Raw genomic sequence first — 22170 nt, forward strand, 5'->3', positions numbered from 1 at the left:
CTTTACCATTTAAAGCGCGACATGGGGCGGTAACTCCGGTCACCGTGAAAAATGGTTCCCTTTGTATACGCAGTTAAAATTAACACGAGCGTGCGGGGGGTGGGGGGCGTGCGCGTCTTCACGCTGTTTCGCCCTCGCCGCGCTCGGATGCCAATTACGGTACGGCGGTACGGCGGTAATGAATCAGGGCTGACAGGACACCGCTGTAGTAGGAGGGGAAGGGGCGTCGGCCAATCAGAATATCCGCCTCCCTGTGCGCCACTCAGGATACTCATTATTCTCTGCGTGTCGTCGGGGGGGGGGGGGGGGGGGGAACACCGCAGGATGAGAGCGAAGGCTCAGCAAATGAACTGCCTCTGTTCTCATATAGACCGCATTATACAGTATGGGAATCGAGAAGGTTTTATTTGTCACTAACTTATCCTCTGTCGGGTGGAAAAACCTCATACGTCTAAAACTTGTTACTTTTCAGGATTCTAATTCAAAAAGCAGATCTACAAGCTTGAAACGCACCGATGCGTGCCACGTTTCCATCTTGTGGATCTGCTATACCTTTGAGGCTTTTGTGTGACCACTGAACAAGTAGGACATAAATTGACAAAAAAAAAACAATCACACAATCAATTGACAATACTACGCAACTATCCTCTCTTACAGCGAGGAAAATAGAATAGACTACAGTCATAGTTTGAGAGAGGCGTCACATATCACATTATGTATGTGCAGAACCAAGATAGGGCCTGTTTGTTTCGAGTCTAAACAATCATCATCATTTGTCCTCCCCCGAGTATATGGCGTCTGAACTTTAGACACCCTATACTCCGAGCCCTATAGCCCCTGAAACATGGGATGGGTACTGTGTACCGCGGTGCTGATGGTAGCTGAACGTAGAAAAAAAACACAAATAGGAAAACAATCCTCATGAGCTGCAGGCGCCCATCCCCACTGTGCGACGGGCGTGAAATGGAGTCGGGCAATATACGGTACATACAACATGGACAAGATATATGCAGCATGCAGTGCATACGGCATAATATAATAAATTATAATATATATACTATTTTTTAAATGGTACATTCAGCACCTTTCTCCAAAGCACTTTACAATAAGCAGAGGAAACCATGCAAGTCACCGACCTGCACGCCAGGAGCAGTTAGGGGTTCAGTGTCTCGCTCAAGGACACTTTGACAGTTAGGGGTTCAGTGTCTCGCTCAAGGACACTTTGACAGTTAGGGGTTCAGCGTCTCGCTCAAGGACACTTTGACAGTTAGGGGTTCAGTGTCTCGCTCAAGGACACTTTGACAGTTAGGGGTTCAGTGTCTCGCTCAAGGACACTTTGACAGTTAGGGGTTCAGTGTCTCGCTCAAGGACACTTTGACAGTTAGGGGTTCAGGGTCTCGCTCAAGGACACTTTGACAGTTAGGGGTTCAGTGTCTCGCTCAAGGACACTTTGACAGTTAGGGGTTCAGTGTCTCGCTCAAGGACACTTTGACAGTAACACACAGTCGAGCCGGGGATCAAACCGAGAACCGCTGCTCTACCTCCCGTGCCACTGCCGCAGCCGCCACCCCATGTATTATGTATGTTAGAACATGTGTCCGCTCGGCGTAGGGGGGGGGGGCATTCCCCAGGCTGCTGCCATGCTGCCTGGCGCTTGCGGTGTTCATCAGATTTACTTCACTTCATCCGATTTTCTTCACTTCACGCACGACACTGCTCTCCCTTAGGTCCTCAGCCATACATACACCGAGCGTGAAGTCGATTTGCAAGATCGCCTCTTCCTCCAGATACACCAAGGACAGACGCAAGGACATGCATTCATGCTATTCATACATACATTTATACACACAGCGCAGACGGTTTTCCTTGGGTGTCTAGAGACATAATATATTGTATATCCTGTAAGAAATGTTGGGTGGAAACCTTGCTTGTAGATTGGCTCCATACTGCATTAAGTTATGAAACATACATACACAATATTGTAATTCATTGAGATGGACCTGTATATTATGCCTGCAGAATGCAGTCGTATATTGTAATGAGTTATGGCCGTGGTGAGCCCGGCTGAATGGATAGTATGTGATGTGGGTTTGGTAACGGGCATTAACCCATTCAAAACGGGAACCCCTTTTGGTGTTTTAAGCGGCTATTGGAAAAATAGCAGATCTACAAGCTCTGCTATTTTTGAAAATTCGCGAAAATGTGCCTCAAATCTTTGAATATATATTCAAGGGGTCTCTGGAACAACATATTTTCAGAAATGGGTCGACGGCCAAATACATCTAGTTTTGGGGGTCTTTTTTGACATGAAAATGTTTGAAAACGACTGACACAGAAACATGGGTTTTTCAAGAAAACTGTCAGGATTTAGAAGACCTTTTGTAGAATCGTCATCAGGCCTAAATGGGTTAACAGTGTGGAGGAGCTGCCAGCGGGGCCGCCCCTCGGGGTCCTCTGATGATTCACACACTGAGCCGCGGCAGAACATCAGCCAAGAAAGGTTTCGTGTATCGCCACGCCGCACACCGCATGAATGTACAGTACTCTACTCCATGTTGAAACAACTTATGTTGAAACACAGCACGTCTCTCTCTGTGTGGCTGAAAATGAATTGGTTCAGAACCCTAAAAGTTGGTTCAGAACTGGAACAAAAAAAAATGGGTGCCGTTTCCGTGAAAGCACGAAGGTTCCAAGAATCTAGAACGGAACCAGTTCTAGAACCAGAGGTCTTTAGGTGGGAAAAGGACCTGAATGGATTTCTGTGCGGATTGAAATGGAACCATGGGGGGGTACGACATGGCCTAAAGCCCAAACCACACCGGTAGGGACTCTTTGGGACAAAACTGTTTTAACTCTTTGAGGGTTTAAAGTCAAATCCCATGTCAAATCCCCTTTTCCCAATGGGAGAAATGCGTTTTTGAATGATTTATTGAAAATTCTCTGTTGTGACTCTGCGACAATAAAAGACCTTCAGAGAAAGCTTGACGAGTTTTCTTCCAGGAAAAAAATGAATTGAGTTGATACAATGTTTAGTTTTTGTGTTGGAAGCCATTTAAAAAAGCCTGCGCTTAGACAATGTAGTGTTTTTAGCACATGGAAAAAAGATACAGCCGTTTTAAGGTTTATCTTGGTAACAGCTTTTTCTCTACAGGGAGCACATACCTATGACATATCTCATTTTAAAGGGTGAGTTTTCTAGTTCAATAATAAAAAAATAAAAAGTTTGCCACATGTACCACTGTAGATATTTTGCCATCTATAAATAGCATAGTCACTCATGGCGATCCATCCGACAGTGTGGATCCATTTCAGCCAACACATTGTAGCCAAACACACATTTAGCTGGAGTGCACGCTACAATTACATTCCTTCATACAAAAATGTAGCCAATCACATAGGAATTGTGGCCAACACATCCATCTATTCAGTGTTGATCCATTTCAGCCAACACATTGTAGCCATCACACATCAGTGTTGATCATCCATCATTGTTTTCTTTACTTTGCCGCTGGGGAAAGAGTGGTACTGTAATGCAGGCCTCTATCGATTTAGTAGTATAATAAATTAGCTTATAGTATTGCGCTTGCATGATGATCAAATTAACGTATTGTACCGTGGTTTATAAGCTATATATTATGAGAAATGTTCCATTACTTCCCCCCTCCTCCCATACATCCAGATCGCTGGCAGCCTGTAATGCTAGCTGCTAGCTGTAAGCTCAATACAGATCTATTTGAAAGCCCCATTGGTTCGCTTAGGGCTCCACCGCCGTAAGGGGGGGGGGATACAACGACGGACATTTCTCGTAACAATGTTTCAGATAATAAGATTCTTACCATGGAGCTCATCAGGGGACTGCTCGTCCTCGTCGTGATAGCCGTGCCTGAACGGCTCAAACTCCTCTTCAGAGGAAGATAAGATGGGAGGGGGGGGGGGGGGCAAATCCCCCGGAGAACCTAGTCGCCCGTCCAGAACGGCGGAGTACGGCGGTGTCCTCGCTCACGCCAGGCCGGGAAGAGGGATCCCCGCTACAACCGGGGCTGGGATCAGCCGCTGAGTCCTTGGTCTTCTTCTTGACCGGGGACAAGAGCGGCTTCCCGACAGCGGGGACAAGGGGCTTGCCACCAGGCATGTCTCCGTCGCTACCAGAGATCTCATCCTCGGTCAGGGTTTGAAGAGGAACCGGACGGGGCTTGTCCTTCTTTGATACGAAGAATGCACAGAGGTGTTCCTCCATGGTTGTCTGGCGGACACCACCAGTAGATGTAGACGGAAGGGGAGATGGCCTCTTTTTGGCGCATTTCTTTGGCGCCATGCCGAACTACGCTACTACTCAACGCTCACAAAGCACTAACAGTCTAGAACAGTCTAGAACAGTCTAACACACTATATAAACGAACAGGACGTACAAAACAAACCAACACTCAACCAACAGACGGACACACACTAAACAGATAATAAAATAACACACTAAACACTATACTATATCTAAACACTGATCTAAAGCTATACTAAACACTGATCTAAAGCTATACTTATTACTAAACACTGATCTAAAGCTATACAAAACAGATAAGACGCGGACACTTTTTTTTGGGTTTTTTTTTTTTTTTTCACAGACAGACAAGACAAGACAACAGAAAACTAACTAATAAACTAACTAACTAACTAACTAACTAACTAACTAATAAATCTAAACTAAATATATACTACTACTACCACTACTACTACTACTACTACTACTACTACTACTACTATTACTACTATTACTAAATCGCTAAATCGCTAAATATATACTCACAAGCTTTCAACACGGCACCATAGACTTACACCAAACTGTCTCCCCACAAAGATCCACCGGGCGCGGGCACCTTTTATAGCCAAGGACGCGCGCGTGTTACGTGACACGGGATTTCTGGGTAATGTAGTTGGAATTTCAACAAAGGGACTTCACACAGCGATGCGGAGGTTGTTAATCTACCGATATTCATTAAAAAAAAAAAAAACGAAGAAATTCGTTTTCCCCCACACTCAGAACGTTATTGAATAACGCATTTATTAGTTATTGCCCTTCTAAGGGTTAAGGTCAACCACACCAATGCAAGTCATTGCTGTGGTTGACCTTAAAAACTGTCTCGTCCCTTTGGTGTGGTTTGGGCTTAAAGGCCAATGTATGTTTCAGCCTCTGGAAGAATCAAAGGTTGCGGACTCCTTCAAAATGACCAATATAGTGTTATCGATACTGTCAGCGAGGTACCAGACAGTAAGAATTTATCTTCCACCCGCAAGCTTTTTTCACATTTTTTATTTAACTACATTGCAAAAGAAGTAGCATTACTTTTGACAGTGCAGAAACATAATTGCCTTCCTTGATGTATTAATGAGCATCAACGACCATCATCACCTGGGCACAGTCACAGACACACACACACACAGTCACACAGCTCCCCTCTACAGTGCTATACTACTGAAAGTGACTCATTTCTCTCCAAAAGCACTTAGCAAAGGAATATGATGGAATATGATTAAAGCTCACATTTCATATCACACACACCATAATGCACTAGCCCCCCCCCCCCCCCCCCCCCCGATTCATATTGTCGGGATTAATATCGTTACATGCCTACTACCGTTTGATGTCTACGATGCTGACGGTGGTGTCATGTTTGTCCACAGTGGTCGGAGGAGGCGTGCGCAGCTCATCTGACCCAGAGAGACGGCTACCTGGCCGCCACGCAATGCCAGCTGAAGGACCAGCTCTACCAGCAGATCATCAACTACTTCGACAAGGGCAAGGTACGTACGTATACAGTAGGTAGAGATGTCCCGATACTGTATTGGTATCGAAACGGCCCTTATTTGTCATATCGGGTCATATCGGTATCGGTGAATATGCCAGTCTAACCACCGATCCGACACGGGTTGACACTATGGCAGGTAAATAATTTTTTGGGACAGTTTGCTTTGGAGTTGCCCAAACTGCAAGTGCACATTATTTTGAGTGAGGAGTCTGCTATAAACACAACACGAGATATATAGCTAGATAGCTAAAAACACAACATGAGATATATAGCTAGATAGCTAAAAACACAACAAGAGATATATAGCTAGATAGCTAAAAACACAACATGAGATATATAGCTAGATAGCTAAAAACACAACATGAGATATATAGCTAGATAGCTACAAACACAACACAAGATCACAACATTGGTATCGGTATCGGTGTACAGAAACTCCCAGACTCTCTCCCCATAGTCACAGTTCAGTTTGAATGAATGTAGAATTATGTGCAGGATTTGCATGTATTTGAGAGAGCTTAATTGTTATTTTAAAAAGACAAATCCTCTCTCTCTCACTAATGCCAGTGTGCCAGTGATCACCCTTCACTCTGCCAATGTTGGCCCCCCCGTGCCTAAGTTTGCTTAGGGCTGCTTGTCCTGAGACAGCTCCTGTAGGATAGACACATACAGTAGTACTACTGTATACACATACAGTAGATGGACACATACAGTAGTACATGCACACACACTGAGACAGCTCCTGTAGGATAGACGCATACATACAGTAGTACATACAGTAGTACATGCACACACACTCACAAACTTTGTGGAACCCTATATATGCTTCAGTTGACAGGCGTATAGAATATTATATAGACCCCTGTCGGTGGTCTGTATTTGGTCGCCCTCCTTTTTCCCCTCAACATAGTTTTTGACTCCTATAGCTAACTCCTTGTGTGGCTACTCTTGCTGTATCTTACATAGATATATATGAGAAAGATAGATGGCTCACCCACGCTCTGCAGGCTAATGGAGAGTGACGTTACTACGTGGCGGCCATCTTACTTCGGGGCAGCATAACATTGTGTCTATGGGGCATGCACTTTTAAATAACCATAACTTCTCCCCGGAACGACAGTTACCGTGTTGGGGTCCCCGGGGGGGGGGGTTCTCCGGAACATCCAGACCCCCAGGAACGCGCCCAGGGTTGCGGCCCGGTTCAGGCAAGCCTTCCCGTGTCCGAAACGGTCAAGAAATGACAGAGTTATAGCGTGTTGCAACGCGCTCTCCGTTCTTGGACAGACGGACAAATGGACGTACACACACATAGGGACACAAACAGCTCCGTAATGGAGCGGAAGCGCAGCTCAAAAATGTTACAAAAAATGTGCCCGCGACAAAGAAAATGTGCCACAAATGGGTCCCGACCCAGTGTCTGGGAACCAGTGGTTTAGAACAGACACTACCCACACATTTAATTTGAACTTCCTCTTCCATATAGCAGGCATTATGGCATTGGTCCGTATCACCACTAGGAAGCTGAGAACACTATTTCTGGCTTCTCGTCAGCTGTATTAAATGCCTCGTCCTCTGGCAGAGAGAGAGGAAGGCAGGTGTTGTGGAAGAGTTGCTGAGCAGCAGCACTTTTCCCTTTTTTGTTTCCGCTCGTAGTGAACACTGGATGTAAACGATCCCCTTTATTCTTTCCTCATATCATCCGATCTTTCTTTCTTTAACCCATTTTGGGCGGGAACCCCATTTGGTGTTGTAAACATTATGTTATGATTTAGCTATTGAAAAATAGCAGATCTACAAGTTCATAGCGCACCACCGAGTGGCGAGCTACGAGCTTGTAGTTCTGCTATTTTTGAAAAATCATGAAAATGTGGCACAAATCTTTGAATATATATTCTTTCAGAGCGAACGTTTTTAACTCAAATATTTGCTTCTGAGGGGTTCCTGGAACAACATATTTTCAGATGGGGGTTGGTGGCCATATACATATCATTTTTGGGGTCTAAATGGGCATAAATGGATTAAATGGGCCGAGTCGGTTATTGTCCCGCCTGACCACCCAGCCGGCGCAACACTTTGACAAACTACCTCTCCTTTTCTCCCAGTGCCCTTTTGCATTTTGCAGAGAAGTCCACCACCGCCTCCTCCTCCTTCCAAGCTCTCGTCTCTCTTTCCGTCTACTCCTCGCTATTGTATCTCCAGGTGTAGCCTTACTACCAAACGAGTCATTTTCAAAGGAGATCCGACAACGTACAAATCAAAGTTGAGCTGTTTTAATCTTTGATCTGCACGTTCCTGACAGTGTGCAGGTCTTCTTCCTTTGTCACTCAGAGATCCCCTTTTGAATATATGATGCTCTTTGTCCTCCAGCCTTTTGACTGGTGTGAATCAGCATAAAATAAAAAAGCAAAAGAAGTTGTGTCTATGACTTTTGACTCCAACTGTGGCACGGATGGTTTCATCCTATTTCCAGCTATGTTTTTCAGGCCATTTCGTAATGGGGGGGGGGTCCGCCGGTCCACTCCGCCAGAGGCTGTGGCTATTTGGGGTTATAGGGAACCCTTGGGGCTAAAGTGTGTATTATTAATTTAGGTTGCACTGAACCTCCTGTATTTGCTCTGACGTCATGTGTGAGTCATTCATGCATGGACTGAAGCATGCCTAATGGGCTGATGGTTCTGAACGTGGGGTCCGGGGACCACCAGGGGTCTCTTACTGGACCCATAAAGGGTCCATTTCATACCCTTTCCCCGTTATTTAACTGAGGATTTTCGGTTGGGGTTCCAGTAACCGTTTAGTCTCCCCATCTCTTCAACTCTTAAATAATTACATTTTCAAGTGCGCATGGCCAATTTCAGCCTATCAGGAGAGATGGGGAGAGTATACCCATTTATACGTTTCAATTTGATAGTGTTCCAGTTCCAGTTTTGTCTGATCAAACATCTTTGTGTCATGACTTCAATTTCACTTAAATAATTGGTATCACAGACAATGCATTTCTGTTGAGGTGGAGAGGCATGGAGAATGAACTATCATTCTTGACAGCAATGATTAATTTGCAGTAGAGCTCTATAATTTTATATTTTAACGACATTATATTACTTACCCACCTTCCATTTCACTCAGAGAATGTACTCCTAGAATTTGAGAATGTGCTAATCTTGGTTGTAACCTCCTTAGTACTTAGTGTGAGTGACGTGAGTCATGGATATGCTCAAGGTCTGACGCTCTTCTTGTGTTTGTGTGTTCCAACAACAGATGTGGGAGGAGGCCATTATTCTGGGGAAGGAGCTGGCAGAGCAGTATGAGAATGAGATGTTTGACTTTGAGCAGCTCAGCGCGTCCTTGGTAAGTAGTGTGTTTGAGTGTTATTCTCTTGCAGAAAATCCATCCCCGCAATGAATTAAGCACATGCCAGGGAAGCAATTAGAGTCAGAAGTCGCAATTAAAAAGCCCTATTCCGCGACCAAACCTCCTGTGTGTGTGTGGTTTCTAAATCCTCCAGAAACGTCTATCTCTGATCAACAACCGAATACATGACAAGCATTCTTGTTTTACCTAAAGTTGCTTGCAGTAAAAGCTACAGCACAATTGCAGGCATTGGAATTTCTGTACTTGGAGCCTCCTTAAAGAAATTAAAATACGGTACAACATCAAAATAGTCATACTGAAGCTAAATTAATTCGACAAAAATGTGTCATTATACACTAGATTAAAATTAAAATAAACGGACAGACAGACAGACAGACAGACAGACAGACAGACAGACAGACAAGACAAGACAAGACAGAAGCTCCAGTGGTCGGGTGGAAACCTCATACTGTATGTCCAAAAAATGGCAAAAGTAGCAGATCTACAAGCTCGAAACGTGTCTGCGGACCTTTGATGCTTCGGCGTGGCGCTGTGGTATCTACATAATGTAGTATCTACATAATGTAGTATCGGGTAGGTTGATAAGTTGACAGGAAAAACTAAAAAAAGTTGAAATAATGGAGATAGGAGGTTTTTCGGCCCGACAGCAACCATATAATTTAACTCAGGTCTCCAGTGTGACCTGCAGTATTATTCTGTATGGTGTGTATTATTATTATTATTGTCCACAGCTGCTGGAGTATACACCTGCAGTGTGTTATACTCCTTTTGTGTTGTTGTCATTGTGTTTTCCCATACGGTGTGAAGTGCTCCATTGATATGTTGTTGTTGTCATTGTGTGTACTCCCCCCCTCACACACACAGAGGAAACAGGCCCAGTTCTACGAGAACATTGTCAAGGTCATCCGACCCAAGCTAGACTACTTCGCCGTGGGCTACAACGGAGTGGGCTTCCCCTCCTTTATCCGGGTAGGTGCACGCACGCACGCACGCACGCACGCACGCATTTGTAGTAGAAAATCAATGCGAAAGTACTTTCATCTGTCGCCTTTCTATTACTATAAATATTATAGCATCAATATTTTATTATGGAATGTGATCTTAATAGAAAAGAAAAAACTACTTTTTGGGGGTCATTTGGCACTCAAGTATAGTTTCAAGTACGCACACACACACACGGTCTCAAACAACTTTACACAACGCTGACGCCATTCGCTAGGCGTGCATGTGGGTGTGGATGACACCGATCAAGTTGGATTCTTTCCCAGCGGCGAGCAAAGTACAAGTCAGCCGCACGACCTTGGCCCGCGGATACGTAACGCATACGCAGTATGGCCTCCTCCTCCGACGCCGTGGCTCACTCCCACGGAGGTCTGACTTATCTTAACACGGTTTAGCAGCCACTCCCACGGAGGTCTGACTTATCTTAACACCGTTTAGCAGCCACTCCCACGGAGGTCTGACTTATCTTAACACCGTTTAGCAGCCACTCCCACGGAGGTCTGACTTATCTTAACACCGTTTAGCAGCCACTCCCACGGAGGTCTGACTTATCTTAACACTGTTTAGCAGCCACTCCCACAGAGGTCTGACTTATCTTAACACCGTTTAGCAGCCACTCCCACAGAGGTCTGACTTATCTTAACACGGTTTAGCAGCCACTCCCACAGAGGTCTGACTTATCTTAACACCGTTTAGCAGCCACTCCCACGGAGGTCTGACTTATCTTAACACGGTTTAGCAGCCACTCCCACAGAGGTCTGACTTATCTTAACACCGTTTAGCAGCCACTCCCACGGAGGTCTGACTTATCGTAACACCGTTTAGCAGCCACTCCCACGGAGGTCTGACTTATCTTAACACCGTTTAGCAGCCACTCCCACGGAGGTCTGACTTATCTTAACACCGTTTAGCAGCCACTCCCACGGAGGTCTGACTTATCTTAACACCGTTTAGCAGCCACTGCCACGGAGGTCTGACTTATCTTAACACCGTTTAGCAGCCACTCCCACAGAGGTCTGACTTATCTTAACACCGTTTAGCAGCCACTCCCACAGAGGTCTGACCTATCTTAACACGGTTTAGCAGCCACTCCCACGGAGGTCTGACTTATCTTAACACCGTTTAGCAGCCTCTCCCACGGAGGTCTGACTTATCTTAACACCGTTTAGCAGCCACTCCCACGGAGGTCTGACTTATCGTAACACGGTTTAGCAGCCACTCCCACGGAGGTCTGACTTATCTTAACACCGTTTAGCAGCCACTCCCACGGAGGTCTGACTTATCTTAACACCGTTTAGCAGCCACTGCCAACGGCTCTGCTTAATTTCTCGTTAAAGGACAACTTTAGTTTTTTTCAACCAAGGTTCATGTTTTAGGTTTTCATTAGAGAAAGTAAAAGGTGAGTGTAATTTTTTTCATTTGCTGCTTTCTTTCGTTTTAGGGATTTTAGCTGTTTTTGACAGGGGGACGGGGAAAACATGTGTATTCTTTTACAAAATGTTATAGCAATTTGCTATAATCCTATTAGACCCCAAGAAAATTACATCTGGCCACAAAAGATCACGAGATCTACTGAATGTGTCAAACTGACATATTGAGCCTATATGACACACAGTATGGCAGCCCTGTGGCCGGATGTAACTTCCTGGGGTCTATTAAGACTATAGTAAATAATAAAAAAGGAAATGCCATAATATTTTGTAAAAAAAAATACATATTTAGCCCCATGTTCGAATGCCCCCACCCACCTGTCAAAAACAGCTAATATCCCTAAAACGAAAGAAAGCAGCAAATGAAAAAAGTTTAACACTCATATTTTACTTTCTCGAATAACAACCTAAAACATGAACCTTGGTTGGAAAAATCTACATTTGTCCTTTAAGTCAACCTCTTTGTCACGCAGCAGAACACAATGAATCATATATGAAGCAGCTGTTCCCAGTGAGGTGGGCAGCAGAGAATCTTCTATAAACTATTTCTGCGTAGAACGGCAGCAAGAGTCCATTTTCTCTCTCTCTCTCTCAGAGAAAACAATGAATCATGAGAGAGAGAGGGGGGGGGGGGGGGGGGGGGGCGGAGAGGGAAAGAGTGTGAGATACAGAGAGAAAGACCAAATGGACCCGCAAGAGTTTTTTTCCCTGCTCATTTCTGTGTGTGTTCATCATTTCCAATTTCACCTTCCTGTTCATCCTGTATCCCTTATGAGATCTCTCTCCTGTTTGGATGAAAATTGGTGTCCTGACCTGGAAATGTGTTTAGTAAAGAGAGCTGCAGTGCAGATATAGGGGGGAGGAGGCCCCTCCGATTGAACAGAGATCTGTATGGCAATGAATGGGAAGCAACAGTTGGAGAGGGTTGTCACGTTGTGTTAAACAGAGCTATTTGACAGTCACGTTGTGTCTGTAAGAAGCCTCTTGAAACCAGTGTGGTAAATTTTAACCCACCACACTAACTAAAACTAGACTACTAGAGACAAAAAGGCTGAATGAGTTTCTTCTCTAAACTAAATAGCCAACTGTAGAAGAGTACCAGGCATCAAACGTCTCAGACGACCAGATGAAAAAACACGCAGGCATGAGCTGAAGTGTAGAGTTGTATTTATTGCAACAACCGAGACCAAAAACAGCAGGGCTTCCCCGTGGCCATGCCGACCCACGGGAGCACAGACAGACAACCACCTGTCGGTGGTCAGCCTGCTGCTAAAAGACCCCCTATTTCATCTACAACAGGACATTATATGCAGTTTTCCATCAAACAGTTGGGATCTAGGTGTGGTTTGAAACTTTTACATACAAATGGCATGGAGATGCATACAGAGTGACGTCTGAGATTTAATCAAGTGGCCTCTCATTGAAACAATAGTATGCTAACTTCCTATCACACCTGACCAGCCAAGGTACTTGACTATGCGTGATTGCTTTCAAAACTTGCAGACAGACGGACTCCAACATTTGACTTAGCACAGAATGTACACATTTGAACATATAGTATAAAATTATTGTCCAGATACGACACCAGTAAGACGCCCTGAGGGCGAGAAGCAACACAGCTTCTTAATACGGCACAGTTGAGAAGCAGGAGTTGAACTAGCCGTAAGACGCCCTGAGGGCAAGAAGCGACCTCGCCCCTTGCGTGCACGCGTCTGCCTGCCATGGGTGACGGCAGACTGCTGGGCGAGCGCTGGCACTTTGGCATGGGGGGTGGGTCAGATCAACATATGGAAGGAATTCTGTACTGGCCATATTTTGAGCGTGTCTTGAGTGTCGGGGAAGGATCAACATATGGAATGTCAGAACAGGTCAGCTCCATATATGGAGGGCTTGAGGTTTAAGGTCAGATGTAGAGTTGCTGGCCGGCTCCATATATGATGTCACGAGGCGTGACCATATATGGAGGCGTGACTAACAAACGGTTAGGTGCAGGTTTTTCATAGTAAATGCGACCTACGGTCACTATTAAACTATTAATCTCCATATATGGAGCGTGTCTTGAGTGCACAGGGTTTGATCTACATAAGGAATGTCAGAACAGGTCAGCTCCATATATGGAGATCTAAGGGTGACAGCGGGGGCAGTGTCTAGGAGCGTGTCACAAGGCGTGAGCTGACGGACAGACTTTTAGCGTGACTGAGAAATCTTTTGCAGTCACTTTGGGTCACTTTGAGTCAGCCGGTATACATCCTGGGATAAAACACTCTTTATTGACCCGTCTGGTTAACCAAAGAATAGTAAGAAATGCAACATCAGGGTGTTAGGCGTACCGCCCCAGTTGATCATATTGGGGGGGGGGGAAGCATATGTTTATGCAACAAAAAATGCTGAATTGTTCTGTACACACACGCGCACACACACACACACACACACACACACACACACACACACATACACACACCCACAGAACACTCTGCGACCCTAGCTTTCTCTAAATAGTTTTTTTCTTGCCACTTGCCACTTTTATTGGATAAAGTGTCTGTTGAAATGCAGCCAAATAAACCGTAGCAGCATTCTTATCATGAAGGCATGAAGCCTAAATATAATAAAGTGCTGTTTACAGTTTCACTGTAGTTACACACTAATAATACACAGCACTCAAGGTCAGTGCTGTAGCACAGTGGTTCCAAAACTCTTTCATGTCGAGGACCTCCAAATTGACACCTCTCAGGCCTGCAGACCCCATTTGAAAAGACATGGCATAAGAGACGATTTTTACCACTCTAGCAGTGATTACAATTTGATCTACCATTTGAAAAGACATATGCCAGGGACATGCCACAAGAGAAGAGTTTTACGACTGATTATCAACCATTAAAATTTCAAGGACCCTCAGTTTGATATGCAATAGGCTAATGGGCTAATGGATTTAATGGCATTTCTATCTGAGACCCCAATTTATATTGTAAACTCTGTACACTCTGAGAGTGTACAGAGTTTTTGTAACCGGCGATCATATCGTCTATAGAAATGAGCCGGAAATCAACCTTGACGAAGGCACGGTCGGGAGCAGGCTTGATTTTGCAGCCAGGAACGAAGGCCATTCAATAACAGACAACCAAATCCAAAATAGAGAGCAGGTGGGAAGCCAAAATCCAAATACAGGCACAAGGGCAAAAGCGCAGGTGAGGCAGGCAGAAAACATTAGGTTATGCATGTTATGCAGGTCTACTGGGATTGTGAGTTTCATGGCAATCGGAACGCTGCGTTTACGATTTGTGTCATTTTGTGAAATCTTTGAAAGCCAACGAACAACAGATGGCATCATATAATATGTATCGATCTGTGTGAGTTTTGAACAGAATCAGCAGTAGTCAAAAGTGTGGTGAAAACGTTGGACCCTAGACTCCGTGTTCGTTGGTGCACAGGACCTTCACCCCTGCACCACCTGAACGCCCTCACAGCAATATATCGTACTGAGTCTGAAACAGTACCCAGTTAGGGCTGTCACGATTCGCCTAATCCATGATTCGATTCAACTTTTGATCTCAAGGTCACGATTCTTTCGATACGATTCAATCGATATTTAAAAAAAAAACTATTTTCAGCAGATTATTAATTGATTATGATATGATATGATTATTAATTCCGGCTAATGTTTTGCTTTGTAAAGTAAAACATTTGTTTCTCTGCAATAAATCACTTTTATTTGACTAATTAACAAATAAGAAGCTCTACTCTACATGTACTGTAACTTAAGTAACTAAATACAATAATAGTCTAGGACTATAATAGGTCTGGCACTCTATTAACATTTTTATCTAATTAATTAGAGGCCTTATAATGAATCTAAATTAATCACATTTTAATCGCATATCTATATTCGACCTGAGGACAGTGAGAAAATGTATTTTCAAAAGGATTTTGGTATACCAGTGAATCAATGAATCAGTGACTACATAAGCTTAAGCAATAACGCATTGTTTTTGAGGGGCGCTAGCCGCTAGCTGTGGTTTTAGCCTGTTGTTTTGGAGGGGCGCTAGCCGCTAGCTATGGTTTTAGCCTGTTGTTTTGGAGGAGCGCTAGCTGGTAGCTCCTACTTGGAGTCGGGACTCGGGACTAACGTTAGCCCCACATGGAACCTCTCACTCCCATAGAGTTCTAAAGGAGCTCACTCCGCTCTAATGTAGCAGCCTCTGGGAGGCGTTCCATGGGCTGGGCTGGCCCAGTCGGCATGTCTCGCACCGAACACAGCCTCGCGCTGCGGATGATATTATGCTAAATCACCGCAGCGCGACAAGCCAGTCTATGCCTCTGGTGTCCTCGTCTCCATGTGAGCCATGCTGAAGCAGTCATAGCGTGGAGGCTTCCATCCGATCCGTTTTTAAATCTAAATGTCTCATGATCCACGGGACAAAAGCGATATAAACGGCTTCTTCATTGAATGATTCTTTAGGGTGAATGTGCGTTTGTTGTTGTCTGCTCTGCTTGACGGCACGCACTGAGCTACAGGCTAGTTGGTGCACCGGAATATGAGATCCGACTGGCTGGAAACTCGTCCTGTGAGAAACGTTCCGGATGTGGAAAAACGGACAGAACGTGCGCATGCAATGAAATATCGCGAGCCGGCTCGTAATTATCTCGAACGTCAATTTCGATTCAATACGTATCGAGAATCGTGACAGCCTTTGTACCCCACGCAACACAGGGAACTCAGGAAATGGAATACAGAGGCCATTGAACAGAAGTAGAGGTTAGGTACTGTACGTAGTGAGGGCTTGATTAGGGAAGGAGGGGGCGACGAGGAGGGACACAGACGGATTGTGTGTCCTACTTATCAGCTACGAGACCGTATCCTCTTTTATAATTACGTATTGGCGGTTAACGCTCATCTCTCTGCGTGAGTGGACGGGGAAGTGAGCCACTAATTAAGATGAATGTCATTCGGAGGGGTTTTAGTTTACTCTTTATATCGCTGCTTTGCGTCATGGTGTCAGGCCCCCCTTTCCTCGGGGGGGAATTGATAGCTGTTATAAAAGCTTTTTCATGTGTCCTCACCCCCTTATGGATTGATTTTATGTGAGGGTACTTATGCATCTAGTTATGATGCATTAGTTGGTAATGTGGTAAGACATTATGATATATTATTTGCGTAAAGTCTCTACTCTGCTACACGGAGCGGAACTGATACAGGATACCTAATGATAACACAAAGAAGAGAGAACTGATACAGGATTCCTAATGATAACACAAAGAAGAGAGCAGAGAAAATGAACTGATACAGGATACCTAATGATAACACAAAGAAGAGAGCAGAGAAAATGGAGATGGAAGTGGAAAACTGAAGCTGATAATGGTCCTGTCCTGTTTGGCCCAACATTGGCGACCCACCCCAAAAATGTATTGTCCGTTTTATAAACCCATTTAGGCCTGACATCCACATTTTAAAAACATCTGAAAAACCTCATGTTTCTAAATCAGTGGTTCTCAATATTTCATGTCAAGGACCCCAAAAATTATATATGTAATATGCCACCGACCCCAATCTGAAAATATGTTGTTCCAGGGACCCTCCAGAAGCAAAGATTTGAGTTAAAAACTGAAGCACTGAAAGAATATATATTAAAAGATTTAAGGCACATTTTCATGATTTTTCAAAAATAGCAGACCTACAAGCTCGTAGCTTGTAGATCTGCTATTTTTCAATAGCTAAATTATAACATAATGTTTAGAACACCAAAAGGGGTTCCCGCCCAAAATGGGTTAATGAGCTGGAGAGATGAAGAGACTGTTGTTACTGAACAAACACTCTTCAAAGCAATGATTATCTGAATATCGAGCTTTAAAAGTGTTAGTTTTAACCATGAAACATCACTTATGTGACCTTTATTAGTTTGTAATGTGGACTGTAAGACATTGGAAGAATTGCGTCTCCAAATCATAACTTGTGCCCACACACACAGCACAAGGTTTCAAGGTCTTGTTAAAAACTCACTTATTTAGATTACATTTTATCTTGTAAACTTTTCTTTTGACCATCATTGTTGTCAAGTTATGTTTCTCCCCTTATTCTTTGTTGTGTTTGCTCCTTTGTGCCTTGTCTTAACTTGATGCTAACTAAATGCCTAAATTGTAAATTGTAAATTGATCGTTTATAATATAAACGATCAAGTTAAGACAAGGCACAAGTTACAAAGTGCTGTACAGTAAAAACAACAATATAAACTTTATATTGTTGTTTTTACTGTACAGCACTTTGTAACTTTGTTTTGAAAAGTGCTCTATAAATAAAATGTACTTACTTACTTACTTTAAGTCATCAGACTCAGCTGTGTTTGTGTACTGGCTGGGTGGAATCTTTTTAGGCACTTGTTAGTCAAGGCACTGTTGACAAGAAAGACAAGAATCTTTTGAGTCGAGACAGAGTGTTATTATTTTCCAGAACAACAATTTTTACCACATTTTTACTGAGCCCTACACGAATTCTGGGCATATCATAATAAGCAAGCATTCGAATTTGACGAAAATACGTGAACAATAGGTAAAAATAAACCCTACCGTATATGTCATTGTATGTCAAATAGCACAAAAAGGCCAATCTACAAAACGCGTTGGAGATCGCCGGCTATTGTTGCTATTTGATGTACAATGATATTTAGGGATGAAGTGCTTAACCCATTCAGGACGGGAACCCCTTTTGGTGTTTTTTTCCACCCTAAAACATGATCATCATGTATTATTATAATATAAGGAGGAAGAACTTTTTTCCAAAAAGTGTACAGTTTTTGTTAAAGTCATGTTTTTATGTGGACACGCCCACCAGTTCATTAAGTATGCCTGGTTTGCCTGGTGGGTGGACGTGGTGATGGGTGGTGATCCACCTGAACTTAACCACTGCTGTAGTTGTATGATAAAGGGGGAGGGGCATAATGTGATGTCACTATATGACTATTATAGTGACATTATTTCATTGGCCCGTTTGACTGGAAAGGGTTCAGCCTCCAGGAAGAAACCTTAAATACAAAGTGAATACACCATTGCACATAAAAACGACTCCAGGGTGTCTAATGAAGTACTGTCACCTCATAGACACATGAAAAGCTGGAAAAAGCTTGTAGATCTGCTATATTTCTTAATTCTTGAAAATGTGGCGCAAATCTTTGAATGTATATATTCTTTTCAGAGCGAACATTTTTAACTAAAATCATTGCATCTGGGAGGTCCCTGAAACAACATATTTTCCGATGGGGGTCCACGGCCAAATGCAGATAATTCCTGGGGTCCTCGACGTGAAAAAGGTTGAGCACCACTGACATAGAAACAGAGGTTTTTCATGATTTAGAAGACATGTTGTAGAATCTGGTGTCAGCAGGTCTAAATGGGTTAAAACAATCCCAGCACAGTCTCAGTCCCAGTCTCCCCTATCACTTTTTTATACGTTTACTGGACTTGGTCTGCTGTCCCACTTAAGTCCATGTCGTTGACTTTGTTTGGCTTCGAGAGTCCTCGAAGGTCTCCTTTCTTGAAAGTCGGCGTGAAATATGTATCCCAGCGCGCTGCGTTCAGCGTCTCTGGGATATGAGGTGTCGTGTTCCATCATTCAGAATGTTCCTCAGACTGGAGCGCTGAGGACACTAATGGAGATGAAGACTAGTTCCCAGACTCATGCATGTTTTAGCTCCACGCCACTCGCACTCATCCCCCCCAAAAAAAGTATGTTGTGTGTTTTGGCAAAACACACACCGAGATATATTTATTTTAGAGTTGTTCCGATACGGGAGGACTGGATGCACCAGTGGGGCCAACCAGAGACCTTCTGATGCCTAAAATGCTGTAAAAAAGTAGTATTTTTGTCCTAGTTAAGTGGTTTTGAAACCTTTCAATTTCAAGGAATACCCATAACTGAAAGTGTACAAATGGATCCCTACCGTACAGTCCATTTGGTTACATTTGTACACTCTCAGAGTGTATTTTGGAACCCCCTCAAGGAAGCCAGATGGTCCCTGGACCCCACTTTGCAAAGTCCTAGAGGAAACCATTTTAACAGTGCATCTTTAATTTATTTTTTATTGCAGTCTCGGCTTGACCCTTATCCAAGGCATCTTTAGAAAAAGTGTTTCATCATTTAGATTTAGAAGGTCATGGGTTCGTTCCCGCTGGGTGCGTGTTCTCTCCTCTGCGTCATCAGTGCGGTTGGCGAAAGGGCCTTTCTGTGTGGAGTTTGCATGTTCTCCCCGTGTCTCCTAGGGTAGGTACTAGAGCCCTGCAACGGGACCAGGCTCCCGCGGCTCCCGCGGGACCCAACTCAAAATGTTGTTAAATACCTGCGGGAGGGCGTGGGCGGTCAAGATAAAATAAGTGGGAACCGCAAAATCCCGCATCCTCCCGCAATTAAACAGATACAGAAAGAGCTTATATAGCCTACAGTTTAGCAAAATATAAATGTCTGATGAGAACGTATACTTTCCATGCGCTGGACAAGCACCATAGAGTCAGTCTCACTCTCTCCAACAGACATCATCAGGCACGCTCCCAAATCGTCCGCACCTGTCAATCATTAGTAGGCTAATCACTCTGAGAAGTGCATGCAGCCTGGATCGAGTTCCTTTTCCCCACAATTGTCATTTTCGCTTCCTTGTTGCTTTTCCGTGTGCGTCAGCGTCATTCACTCAGCAATAACGTGAAACAGAACACGACTATGACTCTATGAGTATATTTGGTTTATAACACGCAGTCTCTCTCTCTCTCTCTCTCTCTCTCTCTCTCTCTCTGTAAATGTATTTTTTCCCGCTCCCAATGGAAATATTGCTGGTTTAGCGGGACGAAACGATACAATTGCGGGATGGTGCGGGACTAAATGCGACTTTTTGTTGCGGGAGGGAGCGGCGGACAGGCGGTCACACCGGGCGATCAAAAATAAAATCATTGCGGGGGCGGGAGGGATTGGTCTGAAATTCAACGGGAGCGGGCGGGAGCGGGATCAATAAATCACTCCCGCGCAGGGCTCTAGTAGGTACCCTCACAAAAAACACCCTGGTCTCTATACTGCCTCCCCCTGGCCAGCCGGGGCAACTGATTGAGGGGAAAGGAACTGGTCGGAATAACGTGTTCCTTCCACGCGCTACGTCCAACCAGGGAAACTCCCCCCCCCCCCCCCCCCCCCCCTGTCAGGTGAAAAGAAGCAGCTTGGACTTGGGAGTATAGTGCCCAGGATTACATTAGATAATTGATACTCATGGGTGGAAAGAAATGGGTTACAAAAGTGTGGGATAAAAACGTTAGAGAAAAAAGAAAAGAAAAAGTGTTTAATTGTCAAAAGCAATGATCCAAATTGTATGTACAGTAGGTTTGCTGATAACCATAGCTTAGCCTAACCTGACTCCGCCAGATGGAAGAGACACTTACTTCCATCTGGGATCGCATCGCTGAAGAAAGCCGTCCCTTTTTTTGTGTCTATACGTGACGTAGCGCTAGGGGCCAGCAGGAAAGTAAACTACCCCCACGTTAACCAACGCCTGATAGCATTAGGTTTGACACTTTGACACATAAACCCCCGGCCCCCACTATCGTGTCAGATGCCAGGGATAGAAACGATCAATTAAAAACAACCATTATGAGTCCACGGAAATAATTAATTGAATTTACATTTTTAAGGAGTATAGTAATAGAAAAAACAATATATTTCCACCACTCTTCAATACCATGGTGTTTGGTTTATAGCCCGCTGATCATAGCCACTCCACTGAGCTGTGGCTCTGCATGCTATCTCTCCATTTGAGAGCAGTTTCTCAAATTCTATTCATTAGACTGGAACGATGCAGAGTCCATTTAGCTTTTGAATTGTTCTCTCCGGTGACTTTTCTTAGTCACGGCCGGCCAGTCCCGGGGTTAGGGTGTAATAACCCATTCTGGGCGGGAAGGGAACCCCTCTTGGTGTTTTTAGCATTATGTTATACTTTAACTATTGAAAAATAACAGATCTACAAGCTCATAGAGCTTGTAGGTCTGCTATTTTAGAAAAATCGTGAAAATGTGGCACAAATCTTTGAATATACTGACATAGAAACATGGGGTCTAAATGGGATAAGTGAAACCTCTTATCTCCAAAACCGTTACTTTTCCAGGAAATGGACCGAAACCTTATACAATCGCACAAGAGACAGTCGATCGGCTATTTTAACTACACTTACTTTTGCTTCACACACTCTAATATGACATCATATGGGATTTAGTGACGAAAAATACGTAACATTTTGAAATATGGTGATACAAGGTTTCTGACGGCATCGACGATAAGAATTGTGATATTGAGCTGAGTGTGTATGAACACACACACACACACACACACACACACACACACACACACACACACACACACACGCACTCACTCACTCACTACCATAATCCTAAGTGATATACGGAAAAGGATTTATACTTTCCTGTGTGCTCGGACTAGTAATATTATATGCGGTGATAGAAAGTGATTCAGTTTGCTTTGAAACCGTTTCAGGGGGGGGGGGGGGGGGACCAAAACAACAAACAGTAAACCCCAGACAAATTATTGAAAA

At 44.0% G+C, this 22170-nt stretch overlaps 1 protein-coding gene across 1 annotated transcript in view; it reads left to right on the plus strand.

The window, feature by feature from the left end:
* Positions 1-22170, plus strand: part of dock1 (dedicator of cytokinesis 1) — a 459680-nt gene that overhangs the window by 371073 nt on the left and 66437 nt on the right. The window contains exons 38-40 of the mRNA XM_083788125.1: positions 5677-5796; positions 9057-9146; positions 10035-10139. Coding sequence (XP_083644251.1) covers positions 5677-5796; positions 9057-9146; positions 10035-10139 — 315 coding nt within the window. The remainder of the gene's footprint in view (positions 1-5676; positions 5797-9056; positions 9147-10034; positions 10140-22170) is intronic.

This window comes from Protomyctophum parallelum (genome assembly GCF_964188405.1).
Source record: "Protomyctophum parallelum genome assembly, chromosome: 17".
Taxonomy (NCBI): domain Eukaryota; kingdom Metazoa; phylum Chordata; class Actinopteri; order Myctophiformes; family Myctophidae; genus Protomyctophum; species Protomyctophum parallelum.